Source organism: Chroicocephalus ridibundus, chromosome 11 (assembly GCF_963924245.1).
Source record: "Chroicocephalus ridibundus chromosome 11, bChrRid1.1, whole genome shotgun sequence".
In the NCBI taxonomy this organism is placed as follows: Eukaryota; Metazoa; Chordata; class Aves; order Charadriiformes; family Laridae; genus Chroicocephalus; species Chroicocephalus ridibundus.
In genome coordinates, this window is record NC_086294.1 from 11,755,906 (window position 1) to 11,774,190 (window position 18,285).

Consider the following 18,285-nt stretch of genomic DNA (forward strand, 5'->3'; position numbering starts at 1 on the left):
AGAAAGTATCTTCCATGTAACTATAGAAACCACAGTACAACTTGGTGCATTTCCCCCAGATTCACCTCTGGACTGCCTTGGACATCAGACTCTTGTTCAGTGCCCCTGTTTGGGGCTAAGCCCACCTGGTGGTTACACTCAGAAGGGCATCCAGTGAAATGTCTCTGAGCGCAGTTTGCATGAGCTTCTAGCCTTGAAAAATACAGTGGGAAGGCTTTCGTACAGGCTGTGAAACTCCACCCTGCCCCATACTTTCATATATCTTTAGCTGGATTGTTTTGTCCTGGATCCTTTTAGATGAGGGGTATCACTTTCCTTATCCTGATGTGAACAAGCAAGTGTGTCTCTGAACTGACTGCAAAGGCAGCTTCAGGGGACAAGTCCAGGTGGGAAACTTCTGTTACCAGGTGAGACCTGGTCCTACTGATCTGTCCTGGTTTGTCTCACCACTTGAGAGGCTGAAGACTGTTTAGCCTAAGATCATGCTAGGCTTCCAGTGTGATCTTGGGGAAAGCAGCCTGCGGAGCGTTCAGGTCCTGCTCAGACTTGCAGCAGCAGAGTAAGGTCTGGGGTCTGACTGTAGCCATGAGCATGGATGCCTGACTGAGGTGGATTTGGGTTCTCTTGGCCAAACCTGGCAAGGTTCAGCTGTCAGCGGCCATCCCAGAGCCACGTCTTCACCTGCCGAGAATTCTGAGTGACTGCCCATGTGCTGACAGAGCACATCTGTGTTTTGTGTTAAGGAATTGCTCACCCCGAGGGCGGTTAACTGGGCTTTCCAGGGAAAGGGATGCCTAGCTTAAAAATAAATTTGAAATGAAGCAGTTGTTCCCAAGGCCTTAGCAGCAGGATACACACTGCAAGAGGGAGAACAAAGTGTTCAAAGCCAGCTGCATTCCCCTGCTTTTTTCACCTTCAGCCTGAAATTAGGTTTTAGGCTGTAATCAGTAGGTAAATGAGTGATAGGAGAGGGATTGGACTGTCCTTTGTATTCTTTGCCTCTGAGATACAGGTGTACCCTGTGGAAGCTTTCTGTCTCTGTACGGAGAGCTGTATACTTCATAGACAAGGTACTAGGCATCCTTGACTGCTTTCCTGCTCTGGACGATATAGTGCAGGGGCAATTTAGCAGAGAATAAAAGTGTGAAAGCTACTGATGAAAATGATTAATTGATCCCAAACATCCCTGAAGCAGAGGCACAGGGCTTTGTAATACTTTGGTATCTCCATCTACCTGAGGGCCCAGAATGCTGGGATTCAATAGGGTAGAGGTGAAGTCCTCATTTCTTCTTTCCGAGGTGTTTCTATTCCTAGGTGTCTCTTGTAAAGACAGAGAAAGGTGTTTCTCCTCTTTGATAATACGCAAGGGCTGGTTTTGTAAATAAACTGTTAATTGGCTTGGAGAAAACAAAGCAACCAATGACTAGAGGAGAAAGGGAGAAAAATGGACTAGCCATAGATTATAATTGGGAGCAATGTTCAGAGCAGATTCTATTATGATGTCAGATAAAGGATAATGGTGTTTTCTGGGAGTGTGTGTAGGTGTAGTTTTCCTCTATACTTTTACTAACATATTACCAAACCTAGGTATTAACAAGAAGGTAACCTAGAATGCCATGGAAAAGAAAGAACTAGAGCAAACAGCAAATAAAGGAAATAAAAAAATAAATAAAAAAACAAAACAAAACAAAAAAAAAACCCCAAAAAAAAACCAAAAAAAAAAAAGAATTTAAAAACGAAAGCATAGAAGCCAAAAGAAAAGTAATAGGAAGGGGTGAAATTTATAGGAAGGAAGGAAAACAGAAGATTAGAGACTAGGTAGGAAGAAGCTTCTAGTGGGATTGTTCATCCAGTTGTGATTGTCTTTTTATGTTCAGTTTTAAAGATTATGGAGTGCTTTCCTTGAGGCATTTATGTTCTTTATGGCTTGTTCTGCCACAGGAAGCAGCACACCATTATCCGCATGCTCAATGCTTGTCATACTATGAGACTAATATTTGCTTGAGACCTCTGGGAGTGTGAATATAAATAAACTTCTTCTACTTGCTTATATCGTGCAGTTGAGCTGGAACTGATTTAAAAAAAAAAAACAACCCAAAAAACCCCAAAAAACAAAACCAACAAACCACAAACCCACAGAATTAAAAAGCCCCAAACCCACAAAAGCCCAACCAACAAAAAAACCCTGCAGATTCAAATATGTCTTTTCATACAATAGCAGTTCTAAATTCAAGTGTAGCTATGATCTCTTGCTGATAAATACTCCACAGCCTATAGCAGTGTGTTACTACTTCTCATAAAAAGTGGCAAATTCTTCAGTGAATTCATTTAGGTTTTCATTCAAGATGCGTTTCAAAAGAAATGTGTGCAGCTGTTACTTCAGAATTTACTGGATGGATTTTCTGTGAAGAGGGGCAAAATGGAATCTTTCCTTGTGAGCTTCAAAATGCATTTATTATGCTTTAGGAATGGGTTTAATCCTGCCGTGTTGGATGGAAATCTGCACATAGGATTTAAAAAAAAAAATAAAATTTTTTTAAGCCCTCTTTTGTTTAACCAGAGGTTTTCATAGCTCCAAGGGCTCCAACAATAATTCCTACAGATTATACTGACACGTGCTGGTAGAGGGCAAAGCTGATAGGAGACACTCCAGCTGCTATTGTACTTGGCAGTCATTCATCGTAAATAATTCTGCTGGTCTTTCTGCTTACAGACATCTGACAGATGCTTCTTGCAATCTCTAAATAGTTGCATTGTCACATAGATTACCAGCTTTTGAAACAGTTATTAGGATCATGTTATTCCCACAATATGGGAACACTATGGTGTTTTTAATTTCCTTGAATTGATGTGTCTTACGGCATCAACACTGTGCCCTATGTGCTTCATAGAGAGGTTTATATACACTGAAGGCTGCGTCCCACTGAAATCAAAGGAATTTATTTAGGGTACTAAATTGTTTCTTATTAGACTTAAAATTTAGGATTTGATCATGTGTACTGCTGAGACCAGTACCTCTTGCTGGCTTCATTCAGTCCTTTGGAATTGAGAGTGCTCAGTGTGGTAAGGACATGGTAGCCGGTGAATTAGACTCCGAATTTGCCTAGATTTCCACAGCAGACTGCAGGGATAGTGCTCTTCTGTAATACAATTAGCATCCTGTAGGGAGTATGTGGTATTGCAAGTTACCAGGGATTTTTATGAAAGGTTATTCCCTCACTGCCGTCCACAAGAGTCTGCGAGTAAAAAGCAGATACTTAGAAAAACTTTGACATAAAAGTCAAGCTTTATGCATTAAAAGTAGTATGATGGAGAACTGACAAACTCACTGGGCCCTTCCCTCTGAAAGAATTGTAGGCCACCTTGACAGGTGAAAAAATACAACTTTGGGCATCCAAGTATCACAACGCTCTTTCAATGAAAAAGAATTCCACAGAAAGAAGATAATTCTTGCCTAAAATATTAATTTACTCAGATTAAATGGAAATTCCAGTGAAAAAGCAGTTTCAGCAGTACATCTTTTTGACGGACCTCACTCTTTAGAGCTACTCTACATAAAATATAGTAATAACATCTTTACAATTACATATCTCTCCATGTCTCAATGGGATACTCATTCAAATCAATAGACTAAATTTGCAAGGCTGATCTGGTCTGTTACCCTTTGTGTTAGAATAGAACAGAGTAGTTCAGTTGGAAGGGACCTACAGTGACCATCTAGTCCAACTGCTTGACCACTTCAGGGCTGACCAAAAGTTAAAGCATATTATTAAGGGTGTTGTCCAAATGCCTCATAAACACTGACAGGCATGGGGCATAGACCACCTCTCCAGGAAGCCTGTTCCATTTGACCACCCTCTTGGTAAAGAAATGCTTCCTCAAGTCCAGTCTGAACCTCCCCTGATGCAGCTTTGTTTGTTCTCTTGCTGTGGGTATGGGGACCACTGTGTTGATGTAAGATGGGTCAATTCCTGGGAGCCGTGTTTCACGTATTTCGGTTTTCAAGAGAAGGAGGAAAAGCTTATGCTTCTGTGACTCGTCTCTTCTCCTTTTTGTGTTAAAATAAGTGTCAATTCTTGGTTTAATCATAAGTGCTCTAGCCAAACCCTATGTTGTTCTGATTTAGGAAAGAGAGAAGGTTTTGTCTACTTACCACAGGTGAAAACTTAGCAATGTAAGAATTTTTTTTTGGTGTGTACTGTGCACCTGTCCCAAGATTTTGTGTCAGTAAAACTTACTTCACACATCCCTTATTCTGGGTGGTGTAAGAAAAGGGCTGAAAAGCGCCATTGTACTTCTTGGTTTGGTTGTGGAGCATTACATAAAAAGCTGAGTAAATCTCTTGTTGGATCTAAGGGTAAAATTTCCATGCAGGAGGTAAATTTTTTTTTTCTCTAATTTCTGTGGTGTAACTGGCATCTGCTCGTGACTTCAGGGCAATTAGTCTGTAGCTACACCGCTGTAAATCATCTTGGCATTATCAGAGGCATTTTGAGACAGCTGCCAAGTGCTTTTATTAAAGCAAAAATAATTGGAAAAAAGCTTAAAGCTCTGGTATTGAGCACTGAAACCCACATTCAGACTGCAGAGCAAATGTGCCCCATAGCTTGCTGTGGAGTCTGGTTCTCCAGCCTACGTCCAGATCAAGAGACACCATAGGAATATGCTTGCAAACTATGCATGTTTCCTTTCAAAGGAACCTAAGGCGGGGAGGTGATGATGTGGCCTGTGGCTGTAGCGCTTCCTGTGCAGTCATTCCTGTTACTAGATAATTCCTGAACAGAACTGCAGCCAATTCCACGGACTGGTACTTCTTGAAATTAATTGCCATTGATACCTGAAATGCTTTGTTCAGCTCTAGTAACCCAGCTCAAATTCTCCTCTGTTAGGTAGACTTACGTGGGGTGGTGGATGTGCCATATCTGAAGGACTTAGCCATCTGGTATCTTCCAAGGTGTGCAGAAGCTTTGGAGGTGTTTAGAGCTTCCCTGCTGCTGCATCAAGTCTCAGGGAGTTATCTGCATCGAGTTTCAATTTAAGAAGCTATCGTCAGATTGAGGAGGACAGTACTGCACATGAGCTTATTTCTGTTTCTGAGATCCGTTTAATTTGGGCAAATTGAAATATTTTCTTTGTCTGTTTTTCAGAGAGGGTTCAGAAAAGGCACATGGCTGTCTGCAGTGATTTCAGCAGCAATAAGATTGTGGCCCTTTAGGATGCACTGTTTACACTGAGTGCTGAAGAGGAGTTGCACATTTCATCGATCATTCTGCCATCCTTGACATCTGCTTCATCCTTATGCCGTACAGATTTTCTTCTCATTCATCAGGAAAGTTGCATACAACACCGAACTCCTGGTGACATTATTCCCAACTCTTATCACGTTTATTCTTTGCAGGCCAGGTAGACACAGTACATACCTATGCTTGTCATTCACCTTTATATGGTTGTGGTGCTTCCTGGTTCTCAGTATTTTGCATGCCAAAAGATTATTATGTAAGCTTTAGTTATTTAATGATGCCTTTTGCTTTCCAGAGCAAATCTTCATGTTTTTACCAAACATCCGTTGTAGCAAAGGGCAAACTGCATGCAAAATAAGAGAACTCCTGAAGTTGCTATTTATTTACTGTTAGCAGTATGTCTCTGAGAGCTGGAGTTTGCTGGAAGAGCCTGCAGGATAATATTAAACCTGACATTGCTAGTGGAAGCAATGAACCATGTAGGCTTGCAGTAAGGAAGGAAGGGGACTCATAAGCAAAAAAAATCACCTTCAGTTTCTAAACCATTGAGTTGCTGTTGTTTTGTCAGAGGAGAATGAGAATTACTTCATGCTTTATAATCCACTTTTCCTTTCACGGGAGTAGAAAATGCTCTGCTTTGTCTGTTTGCCCTTTCTTACTTTCCTTGAAGCCTTGTCTGCTCAGCTCATGATCAGCAGCTCAGCAGTGCTCTGGTTGTTGTCAGTCCTGGGGTCCCACACTCAGTGGCCTCAGGGATTGCCTGGAAGAATCCAAAAGGTTTGGAAAGGAAGGTAATGGGATGGGCACTGAGATCCAGAGAGAGCTAAGGAGGGGAAGAGCAGAGAGCAATGAGAACAAAGGCAAAGACTATCTAAACCCTCATATTTGGGCATGAGGTACTTGAATTACAAATAAGAAGGATACTTGTTATAGTTTGTGCAGCAATAAGTCTATGTTTAATTTGGAACACAGTACACTGTAAAGGCAGGTTTATGGAATGCTCCGAGCTTCACGCTTGTGGGTTTATCCCCCAGCTTCTGATTTTAAAAACTTTGGGATATTCTTCCAGAAGGGAGAAGCCACAGGGCATTTTGTTGTTCAACTGTCCCTACGTTTTTAAAATAGCAAATATACACAATTTCTTTCCTAAGTACCCTTGTCTTTTCTGGATGCGACCCATGCTTCCTGTAATGAATCTTCATTCTCTGTCCTTGAGGCTTCCAGCTGTGTGTGTGGCTTTATCAGCTGGTCCCCTTCAGTGTGTGCACAGCAAAAGGCAAGAATGGCTGTTTGATAATCCAGGAGACTCCAGTGAGAGTAAGGCAATCCTAGAGGTACAGCGTGCTCCTCTGTTTGCCCACAATGTGCGTAATACTGATGTGCAGGTGTTGTTAAGTGACGGCATATCCAAGGGCTGAAATGAGAGCAGGGCTGCACCCTCACTGCAGGCACCTTGGGCCCACGTGGGGAGGAGCCCTGCAGGAGACTGATCTTAGAAAGGTCTTGGGGGAGGTGAAAGCTGTCAAAGTGAGGGAATTTAATGGAGAAGTGCAAAGTGCTTTTTAGAAAGGAAATATGGATAAGGAAACAAAATGAAGATGAAGTGACTGACAGCATTCTGTGGTTTACAGATATGTTTTCGTCAATGTTGGAGGCTACAGCTCCTGCATTCCTTGCTGACAGAGTAAAGCTCTGTAAATATTTTTTTTTCCAATTAACTGTAGGGTAACATCTTCTGGGTGTTATTCTGGAAGAAGAGATAAAAATAAAGCAACTTGGTCTTTTTGCTCAATGGTGTATATGCATATGTATGTGTGTGTGTAGCTTCAGATACATGTTGTATCTGCTGTAGCGTCAGCTCTATTAAGGTATTCCAGGCCTAAATATTATTCCCCTGGCATCCTGGGAGGTACTTACTTTATTTCAATAATCAAAGAAGAGTATCACTAAAAGATGGAAGTGACCAGTGAGTGCCCTCTCACTTCTTTTTCCTCTGTGGTACTGTGCCTTTCCTAGGCTCAGAAACACTTCGCTGTTTCTGTTAAAGCATTTTCCACTGTCAGGAATGTTTCCTGGGGCCCATCTTGCAGGTAACAGAAATCTTGCCTCAGTTTCTTTTTCTTTTCTCGATGGATGTTTTCCCCCAATCCATCCCTACCTGATTACCTTTCTAAATTTCTCTCAGGGAAAACTGGAAAAGCCTAGCAACACTGGCGCTGTGGCTGACTGCTGACTCCGTGTCTGGGAAGGGGCAGCAGAAGTAATAACAAGAACTCTCCAGGTAAATAGCATCCAAGCTGCATTTGGGCTATATGGCCCTGGTGCATTAGTAGAAGTTTCTATTATCTGAGCTCTACAGCATATCACTGCTGCCCCTAGCATGGCTTTGCATACACATGCTAAACCTGTGTTTTACATCTGGAGAGTGAAAAATATGAATGCCTGTTTGATTATCTGTTAGGGTGTAAATTACACTTTTGTAGAAGACTGAGAATGTGTTTTTTGCACATCATGCTGGATTTTCACTTTACTGTGTTCCTTTCGTAACTCAAATGTGCATGGTGTTTGACGCGGGCTTTTTTGCTGTTGTTCCAGCCTGCACTGTCTGTATGCAGCGGCTGTTTGGGTAGCACCACAGCGTTTCATCTGCAGGCTGGTGATATCTGTAACTAACTGGTTTTATTCTTTCAAGACTAAACATCTAAGGTATCTCATTCCTGAGTGAGAACATTCATCTCTTATGAAGTGCCTCTGGGAGGTTGACCCGACTGTGGCTTGCTGTGTGTCGTGGCATGTGCCTGTGACAGTCGAACTGCCCTTGGTGCTGCGTGTCAGCCGCAGTGGCTATCGAAACCGGCCAGTGGTGAGGGCAGCCCCCGCCGGTGAGAGCTGCTGCATGTGCTCAGAGGCTCTCTGCTCTCTGCTGAAGAGGCCTCCGCGCCAGAGGAGTCTCTGAAAGTGCTTCCTGCTCTCAGGTGGTTGAGGATCTTAAATGACACAGCAAAGAAGCATTTGTCCTGTGCAGGAGATAATATCCTGTGATTTTTTTTTTTTTAATCTATTGTCCTTCCTGCTTTGCTTATGTACTGTTGTCTTTCTCAAAAGCCATCCTTTACATGGTTAACCTGGTGAAAGTGTCATCCTTTGCTCCAACCCAACAAATCTTCATGTATTAGTACTCATTTGGCATTGACAGCTAAAGATTTCTTCTTTCTTGACCATTTCTGTCCCATCTGGCCTGGGTTTTTTCCAAGCCAGCACTAAATCAGATTTGTATGTGCTGTGTCACATGGTATACAAGAACAAGCCATTTTTATTAACTGCTTTCCAAAGCCCATTTTCCTGCTCAATCATCTGCATCCACAGCAGGCTCAGTGCTGGTGAAAAAGTCTTGGTGTAACTAGCATGATTAGATCCTCTGTTACCAGTATTGAATATGAGGCACTGTGGGAAATATGTATCAGATCCTGCTCTCATTTGTAGCTGCATGTATACAGTACAATGTCAAGATTTCAGAGGCATTGTAATTTGGAGCAGCGTAGGAAGCCCTGGCTGATACGGGACAGTGTTTTCAGGATAGTAGGATCAGTATGGCAAGAAGTAGTGAATCTGCTTTGTTCAGTTTACAATGACATTCTTCGCTGAGGATTCTGCTATCTTCTCAAAGGATGTGTGTCATTTCTGCAGGGTTTGCAGATGATGTAGGAATGTCAGAGTGACTGCGTGAATGTGAACATGGCACCATCTCAAACCCTGTTCAGTGCTGAGACACATGGACACAGAAATTTCTAGGGAGCTTATTAAATCCACATTTATTTTGTGGGTAGACAGAATACTTCCTTATCAGAGGCTGTCAGTCGGTGCCAATAGCCAAGACAAATGCTAAAAAAAACCCCCCAAAATCACCCCACCCACCCCCCCAAAAAAACCGCACCAAACCCCCTCTAATAGGTATATGGGACAGAGGGACACTCATGTTCTTGGTGATATGGAAAAAACGCTTGGCTTCCTGATCTCCGTATCTTGCTGATGTGTATCGCTTTGTCTTAGGACAGAATTTTCCCCCAAAAATTCAGTTGATGGAAACCATTGGTGGAATTTTTTTGCATTCCCTTGGAAATGGCAAAGGGGACAATTTCTAGTCTAATACAGGCTTTTGCGTATCGTTAGTTCTCTGCCTCTACTGAGACCCAGAACGCTGGTGAGGACTTTGGCACTTCCCCTCTCTTCCTTGGCAATTGTAGATGTGTTGTGGAAAGTCTCTGTGTTTGGCACAGGCTTGTGGGGGTGATCAAGGGTTGGGAAGGATAAGAGGAAGATATTGTTGGTAGATCCTTGAGACTAAAGTGCCTGCTTTGTGGTTACCTCAGACTGCAAGGCTTGGATTAAATGACCTGTCTTTTTTAGTCCTGTTCTCTCAACAGCACTAATACTTATGGTAAACAAACTGCTACCTTCATTGCACGGTGCCCCTTTCTGAGAATAGGAAAAGGGCATATATGGAATCTCCACTAGTATGCCAGACTTAAATACAGAAGTCTGATTGTGCTGGCATCTCCCTTGCAGGTTTTCAGACAAAGATTGCAGTGTTTGGAGAAGTGAGCTCTCTTGTGTTCTGTAACCATGTGAGCTGTCATGCTGCAGTGTCCACTGACAAATAATAGTATGTCTTATTTCTCACAGGGCTTCCAAAGCAGATGAGTCCAGGACCTTAAGGAATTTCGCGCAGTAGGTGCTGAACTAACTGGCACTGAATGGAACAGAAAAAGATGGCAGTCCATATTTGAAACAATTAAACAAGTGGACTCTCGCTGATAAGAAACCATGTCAAAAAAAGGACGTAGCAAGGGCGAAAAGCCTGAGGCACTGATTGTTGCCCTACAGGCTGCCAATGAGGAACTCAGGACCAAGCTAACGGACATTCAAATTGAGCTGCATCAGGAGAAATCTAAGGTGAGTGAGGGTTTGGTTTTAAATAACAGTGTCTGTGCTGAAGCAGAGAAACACATGGGAAAAATAGTATCACAGAAATCAACAGATGCAATGTAACTCTTTCCTAGAACAGTGGTCTGATTCTTTCCCCACATACAGCACTTTCTTACTGTGGATGTCCTGTTGCTTCCATGGAAAAGACTCCTTTTTACTGAGGTAAAAGTTTAAGAAGCCTCTGGTCCGCAAATGGAGCAATATGTCTTTTGCAACATCTTTGGCCATACTCCAGTTAGTGGGTTTCATCCTATCCGCTCAGTTTTTAGAAATTATGTAGTGTTGCTGTTTTCTGAATGGCTGATATTTCAGCAAGATGCCCTTATTTCAAAGTTGAGTGAAGTATTCCCTAAATGTGTTGCATGACAATCCATGTCAACCTTTGTAATCCATCTGCAGTGCAGCCAAAGTGTATTGTATGCACTAAGGTATGTATGCATTGTTTAAAGTTTGTTCAGGTACCAATAGTCTGCCAGAGTTACAGTCTCAAATATGTAAAGTTAGTCTAAAGCCAGCTGAGTATCATGCACACATGGTATAGCCACAGCCCTACAGTATAGACTGTACCTGTGGAGGTTTGAGGTGCCTCCCATATAATTTAGAAGCCTTTGGTACAAACTTAGGGCTGCAGCTTCAGCTTTTGCCTAGATCTTCTGCTGAACTTTTCACACTCATTTCCTGCATCATCTGTGCTAGGGCAGCCCTTGCGAAACACATAATATCTCTTTACACTACTACAGCTTTTGTATTCTGTAAAAAGGTAGTGGGCTGCGTGTTATCCAAGTATAAAATACTGACCTGTTATTCTGCACCTACTCTGCCCGTGTCCTTCCTGCGTTCTATTAAAATCCTTGCAAGCAGCATCAATTTTCCTGCAGGTGATGCTGAAGTGGCTTTGCAAAGAAGTGTTCTTTATGCTCTCCACAGTGTTGCTCCCTCTTCATTTAGAGATGCTTCTAGCTGTAAGCACAACATGTCTGTGTTTTATAGTCAGAGTACAGCTTTTGTGCAATAAAACCTTACATAGTAGGTGCTGAAGTTCCCTGAACATGGGTGAGATGAAAGCAGTCATCAGGTTTAGCAGTATGTTATTCATGAGCAGTATAGATAACAAATGTCTGTTTAATAAATTCTTCTTATTGAGTGTACTGGAGGCAGTACTAACTGCAGCCAAGCATCCTCCACCAGCAGTCTGGTGACAAGCACGTTTTCAAAGAATGATGCCTAGTGATATATTGTTTTTTGAAATGGAATATAATTGAAGTCCATCAACCTGGCTTTTTGATTCCTTCACAGATAAGCATATATCCTGGGCAAATTAACCCAGAATGACTTGCCTCTAGCTTCCAAAACTGAATAACCACAAATCCTTCAGGCTCTAAGAGGTCTTTTTCATTATTTATTTCTTTTAGGGACAGATGTTCATGCCAGTATAGCAAGGTTAATCATACTGGTAATCTCAGACAACTGTTAGTCAGTATAGTGGAAGTTGGTTTGTATAATTTAGGAGAAGCTAAATGAAAACAAGAGTAGCCAGTTCTGTGCTATCTGATGTTCTGAGAATCTCTGGGGGCATTCTCCCTTCACCTACCAGTGAGATGTATAGCCATTAATTTGTTACCTTTTAAAATAGACAAGATTTGCAAACTGCAACAAAGCAGACATCATCACTTTTTCAGACTCATTTTGCATCCTTTTCTTTCATAGATGGTTGATGACAGTCTTGGAAAGCAAAAATGTTTTTTGATTCTTTTGTTTTCCCTGCAAGCTTTGGCGTTCACATGTTGCACACAGGCAGGCTTAGTTATTCTCTTAAGGAGCTACAGGCTGGCTGCCAGAAAACTGATGGCCCGGGGAGCTTCTGTAATGCTTTCCACTATATTCTGAGTCTTGCTGCTTTTGTTATCACTGCAGCTATGGAATTCCAATGCAGAAGTTGCCAGTGCAGATTTTTGTTACAGACATCATTTCAAGGATGGCCCAAAATAATGAGAGTTACAAGAGTAGGAAAGTCTTGAAAACAAAACCAAAAAAATCTTATCTGAAATATATTTAAATGTGCTTGAGTCACACTGGAAAGGATGGGAGTGGAACATGAACAAAACAATGAAATTGCTTGTGTGCTTCAGTACCTCTCGGGATGCCCATCCATAGGTGCTCTCGTCCATTCTTGTGACTAAATCAGACTGAGTGCTCAGGGTATTAAAGGCATTGTCATCATGGAGTAGTGGGGGGGTAAAAAATACAGTCTCAGGAAGTAGATCACACTTCTGAATTGTTCTGCAGTTTGGATTGAGAGGAGCAGACATCATTGAAAATTTTATTTTAATCTGGAATTAAGGTTTTAGCACTCTCCTCCTTTTTCCGTAGACATAAGCAAGTTCAGATTTGACATCTTGGTACAAGCCCATTTGTAAAATGAGGTTAGAAATAGGATGCCAAACTGGGCGGTCACCCACAATGTCCAAAGGAGCTTTAAGAAAGCGTTCATCTCACAAAGGGGACAAATAAATAGGATCTTTGGACCTTTCCCGTCTCTGATAGCACTGAGTTTACTCTACCAGTGAATCCAAAGAGCATAGAAACCTCTGGGCCATTGTGGTCTTTTATTGAAGAGGTCTCTTTTCTGTTACTTCAAGTGTAATAATAATGTCTTTCCCGCAAGGCTCTCGTTCACTTTCCCTTTCTTCCCATCAGAATGGTACAAGTCAGCCTAACATCTGATGACGTTTTAGTTTAATAAACTAGGCGGCCTGGAAACTAATAGCCATAAAACCAGGCATCCCAGAGCTCAGCTGGGGTTTTACTCATGCCCTGACTGGGTCTGCATTGTGCCATTGTGGATACCCAAACTACTTTGTTGAAAGTTTAGATTATCTTTCTATGTCATGCCAGAATGGATTACTTGCAATAATTGCACCTTGTTTTGCAGTGTGTTCAGCTCCCTTTTTAATGAACAGGAAGAGAGGTGTTACAGGAAAGAAAGAGAGCATCAGGCTCATTTTTAGTCATGAGTATTCAAAATCAAGGATGAACCTAGAATGAAAAAGGAGTGAAGGCAAACCAAAAAATCTGTCCTAAGGACTTGGGAGTTGAGGAGCAAAGGTTATGTATGCCTTTCTTCTCAGAAGTGATGTATGTAGTAAAGGCATTATGCTTTCAAACTCTTCTAATGGCTTATTTTGGGAAAGGTATGTCTGAAATAAGATGGGGATAGCAGGGAAGGAAAAAAACAAGTCAGTCAGCTCTGCATGTAGCCAATAGCACTTTCTGCCTTCACTAAATCGTCTCCAAGTAATCAATTAGGCCTGTAGGCTAGACCACCAGTGTCTCTTGGAGGGCTTTCAGATGACCTACTACTATGCTTATTCATATCGATATTTTTTTCCCCCTGTTTTTTCGTTCTGAAAAGTCTGCTCACTCTTTGTGGCCTTTATTAAAAAAGGAATTAACAAGAAGGTTCTTACAATCTTTGAAACCAAATTCTTTTTCACTGTAAATAACAAACCTGCAGAGTTTGCTTTGAACTGAAACTATTCCTTATCCGTTGCTTTCCTTTGGTGTAGGTCACAAGGGTTTCTGTTGTGGAATTGCTCAGGGGTATGAAGTTGCACCTAGAGGTGTATTAGTGTGAGTGTACCGAGGACTGGTGGGTTGCTCTGTAACTGATTCCAAAGCTATGGACAAAGAACTCCTAAAACTGTTAATGAAGAGTAGCAAAGGACATGTTTTAAGTAAAGCCAGCTGTTCTGTAAACATAATAACCAGTAGAGCATGCTTTTCTATAGGTATGTGTCTAAGAAGTGACTACAAATGTCTGTTAAAGCTCTCTGTATAGGTAAGAACATCTGTAAAAGATGAAATGTTTACTGGACTTTCAGACTTGTACCTTACTTCAGCTGTGATTATATAGAGGAAAACACTTTTCCCTCATCTGATTGACTGCCCGTGGTCATGAAAGTTGTAGGAACCTTGCTATTTCTGAGCCCTCTAATTTTCTATTGAAAGCACGTGTAGTGTCACTGCGTGAGGCAAAATACCTGGAGAAGACAGGGTTCTTTTGTCTTGAGTAAAGACTGCAAAATCTATGTGAATGCCCCAGAAGGTGGTTCATATTTTGTTGTAGGAGGGTGGAGGATCATCTAGGGTCTGCAGCAGGGTCTTCCTCAATTTAAGATGGCTATGTGTCTAGGTGGGCTTGTTTTGATAACATTATGTTGGTAGCAGGTGACTTTCATTTTATCTCAATGTAGGTTGCTAAACTCGAAAGGGAGAAGACTCAAGAAACTAAGCGTATCCGTGAGGTGGAGCAGCGCAAGCAGACTGTGCAGATCACAGAGCTAAAAGCCAAACTCCATGAAGAGAAAATGAAGGAGCTGCAGGCTGTGCGAGAGAACCTCATCAAACAACATGAGCAGGAGATGACGCGGATGGTGAAAGTCCGAGACAGTGAAATCCAGCGCCTCAAGTCAGCGCTGTGTGCTCTGCGGGATGGGAGCAGCGATAAAGTAAGGACAGCGCTGACTATTGAGGCTCGTGAAGAGGCCAGAAAACAGTTCGATTCCGAGCGCCTTAAGCTTCTGCAGGAAATTACTGAACTGAAGTCTGCCAAAAAGCAGGTAGATGAGGCCCTTAACAATATGATCCAAGCAGATAAGATCAAGGCGGGGGATCTTCGGAGTGAGCATCAGTCCCACCAGGAAGCCATTTCCAAGATCAAATGGGAGAGTGAAAGGGATATTCGCCGCCTGGTCAGTAACCGAAACTGTTCACGTGTTCTCTTATGGTGTAGTGAATTTCCCTCTTGTGCCTCTTAGCTTTTGTGAATAACAGAACTCTGCAATGTGCCTTGGTTGGCAAAAGTGTTAAAAACTTCTCATTGTCATTTCTCAGCAGTCAATAGGTCATGGTGAGTCAGCTAGAGCAACCACTGTGGTAGGAGCTAACACCTTAAAGTAAGAGAGTGATTGGCCTAGTCCGTAAGGATTTGGCTTGCTGAGGTGGTAATATGTGTACGATGCAAAGTGTTCGAAAAAAGAGTGTTTGCATCTGCACTTGCAGTTTGTTAGTTTGTCTGGCCCTTGCAATGGTATCCTGTGGGCATTAAACCATGGCAGGAGGGGAGGTCTCTTTTGGTTTGGTCTTGGCATAGCCTTCAGTAATTACTGGGGAAAGTGAATAAAATGAGGCCCACATCTGCAGTGGTGCAAGTTGCCATGTTTCCCGATCATCTGGGGAGCTGGACCTGCTTGCAATGGTGGAAAGTTTGGCTTGAAAGCTGGAATTCAGGATTTGACAGGTAAGTAAAAGAAATGATAATTTAAACTGTCAAGAATTATTTAGAATTATTTTTTATTTATTTTTTTAATTATTATTACTTCCCCCCTCCCCACCCCGAGTCTTTGTACTGGAGGTATATTCTTGTGTTGCCAAAATGCTCGATAATGTAGTACAATCTAGTAGGGGTGGATTCTTCATATCTGCCATCTGAATTTTGACCCTTCTTGTTACTGATCCCCATTTGCAGTTCTGTTTAGCCATTAGGATAAATTACTTTTTTTTTTTTCCCATCTGAAATTGGGGATCTGTTTTCACGGTTTTAATATAAAAAGGAACTGGAGTGAAATTCAGGATAGAACTGAGTAACATTAAGATCAACTCAGGTTCCACCTGTGTATCGTATGATTTTATCTTTAGCAACTGATGAAGGGCTTTTTGAAAGCTATTTACTTCCAAAGAACATCGAACAAGTCCAGAATTATTTTTATCTGACACACAAGTAGTTTCCAAATCCATTGTATTGCTATCAGAGTGGAGGAAGTTACATCAAAGTGACATCTAGTTAATGGAGATCAGAATCTAGCCTGACTCATTTGAAAAATACTTTGGGGAGGATTTCAGCAAGCCTAGAAAGCTGCAAGACCAGAAAGTATCTTTGGCAGCTTCAGACAAAATTTAGCATAGATAGCATTTTTGTTTTCAGACAATGATTCATATCGTTCCCAGATAATAGTACTTTTATTTTGCCAGAGTGATTTGCAAATTCTGGTTCACCAAATTTTCTAGAGCTTGATGGCGTTAGCAGCTTTTGTACCCATTTTCATGGTTGCAGGGCTTGTATGGGCTGATCTTATTCTAAGTTTTAATCTAAAATTTTCCTCTCAGCCATCATTCTTAAAGTTGCTGTGCGGTGAAGTAAGAGGCACTTCGTTTTGTCTTGGATAGTCCTGGGATATTAGGCAGAAATGAAGTAACAATAAAATGAATGGCCTTGAGACTGCACTCAGCAGAAGATTAATAACGCAGCAATCAGCTTTAAGAAATACTGCTCTGCACAGATCTGTTTGTGAGGATCGGACCGTAACCTCTACTGTCTCAGCTATGTAGCTCCACTTACATGAGCAGGAGCTAGTCTAAACTTCTTTGGGTTTGTCAGAGTTTATACTTATTTTTCATCAGTATACATAACTGACCAAAATGCAATGTGAAAACCTGAACTCTTCATCCAGTTATCCATTAACACCTCGCACCATGCTCAGTTCCTGGGCTTTGCTCTGTGAGGCTGGTGAATCTGCTACTGTGCCAATGTACAGTTATGGTCAAAGCCTCAAAGTGTATTGTTTTCCAAGCCTAGTGCAGTATGATACGGCAGATTTAAGGGGTGAACACTGCTATTAAGTAAATAATATACTACTAGATTGGAGAAGGCTGAAACGCTGTTGCCTTTACACAGTAATATTGTTGTTCTGGTGTTTCTCTCATTCAGATGGACGAGATCAAAGCTAAAGACAGGATCATATTTTCCTTGGAGAAAGAACTGGAGACACAAACAGGCTACGTGCAGAAGCTGCAGCTGCAGAAGGAAGCTCTGGATGAACAGCTCTTCTTGGTGAAGGAGGCAGAGTGTAACATGAGCAGTCCCAAGAGAGAGATCCCAGGAAGGGCTGGAGATGGTTCGGAGCACTGCAGCAGCCCAGTACGCAGGTTTTACTGGCCCCCTGCAAAAAGAAACATGGCTTTGTTTCTTTTGCTTAAATATTTTCTCAGGCCCTGAGAAAACATTCTTATTTACTACAGAGAAGTTATGTCCATAGATTCTTCAGAGAGAATGCTAGTGGGACAAAGCTTTGTAAGGCTGTTTCCTCAGTTGCTCTATTTACAAACATAAAACTTCTTAAATAATTAGTGCCTCTTTTAAAGAATCATTCCATGAACATAACTACCTGGATAGGGTGCATCCTCAAAAACAGATTGAGTTGGGAGGATGAGCAGGGAGAAGGCTGCTGGGGGTGGGTCCGGGACTTTTAGGAGATCCTCCTCTTTCTCTGTCTTATTCTTTATATACATGACCCTTACTGTCATTCACAAAGCATGCAGTCACTGGTTGTGTGACTAAATATGATGTTTACATAACAAGTGTGTGTGTATATACACATATTTACATATATACAAATGAGGAATAATAAAGCAAATGCAATTGAATACTGAAAGGGATGTCCTTCCTTTTTCACGTGACATAGTGGCTCAGCATATAGAAGCAATGTATAGGAAAAGGCAATAAAAATTAGAATATTTTAGCTTTTTGCTTTTTCTTCCCCATCATAAAAAAAATTGTTTTCTCGTTATTTTTTTAAACAGATGAAAATTTTTAATCAAGGTATCCCCCAAACCAGATACTTTCTTCCAAATATATATATATATTTGGCAGCATGTTCAATACCGTAAAAATCCATAAGTATAACTTGTTGATGGTGACAGCTTAAGTTGACTGGTGTGGGTTTTTGAGGATTCTTTTCCCAATCATGTATTTTGAAAAGAATCAGTAACTGTATTATGTTGTTGTCAATGAACAGGACTTGCGCAGAAACCAGAAGAGGATAGCAGAGCTGAATGCCACAATACGGAAGCTAGAAGACAGGAACACGTTGCTTGTTGACGAACGAAATGAACTGGTGCGTGAGCTTTGCACTAACGGACAGAGGAGGTCGGAAGCCGTAGGGAAAGGCATAAAGAGGAGGATCCAAGGATGATAGCCAGAGATGAATATGCCTTTTCCATC

At 41.6% G+C, this 18,285-nt stretch overlaps 1 protein-coding gene across 3 annotated transcripts in view; it reads left to right on the forward strand.

The window, feature by feature from the left end:
* JAKMIP2 (janus kinase and microtubule interacting protein 2) overlaps positions 1–18,285 on the forward strand; it is a 66,606-nt gene that overhangs the window by 18,557 nt on the left and 29,764 nt on the right. For 2 of the 3 annotated variants that reach the window (XM_063348902.1, XM_063348904.1), the window contains exons 2-5: positions 9,924–10,193; positions 14,480–14,977; positions 16,993–17,202; positions 18,080–18,178. In XM_063348902.1, the coding sequence (XP_063204972.1) occupies positions 10,065–10,193; positions 14,480–14,977; positions 16,993–17,202; positions 18,080–18,178 (936 nt within the window). In that variant the 5' untranslated portion in view covers positions 9,924–10,064. Of the gene's footprint in view, positions 1–7,425; positions 7,522–9,923; positions 10,194–14,479; positions 14,978–16,992; positions 17,203–18,079; positions 18,179–18,285 lie in introns of those variants that run through there. The other variant, XM_063348903.1, reaches the window with a different exon arrangement.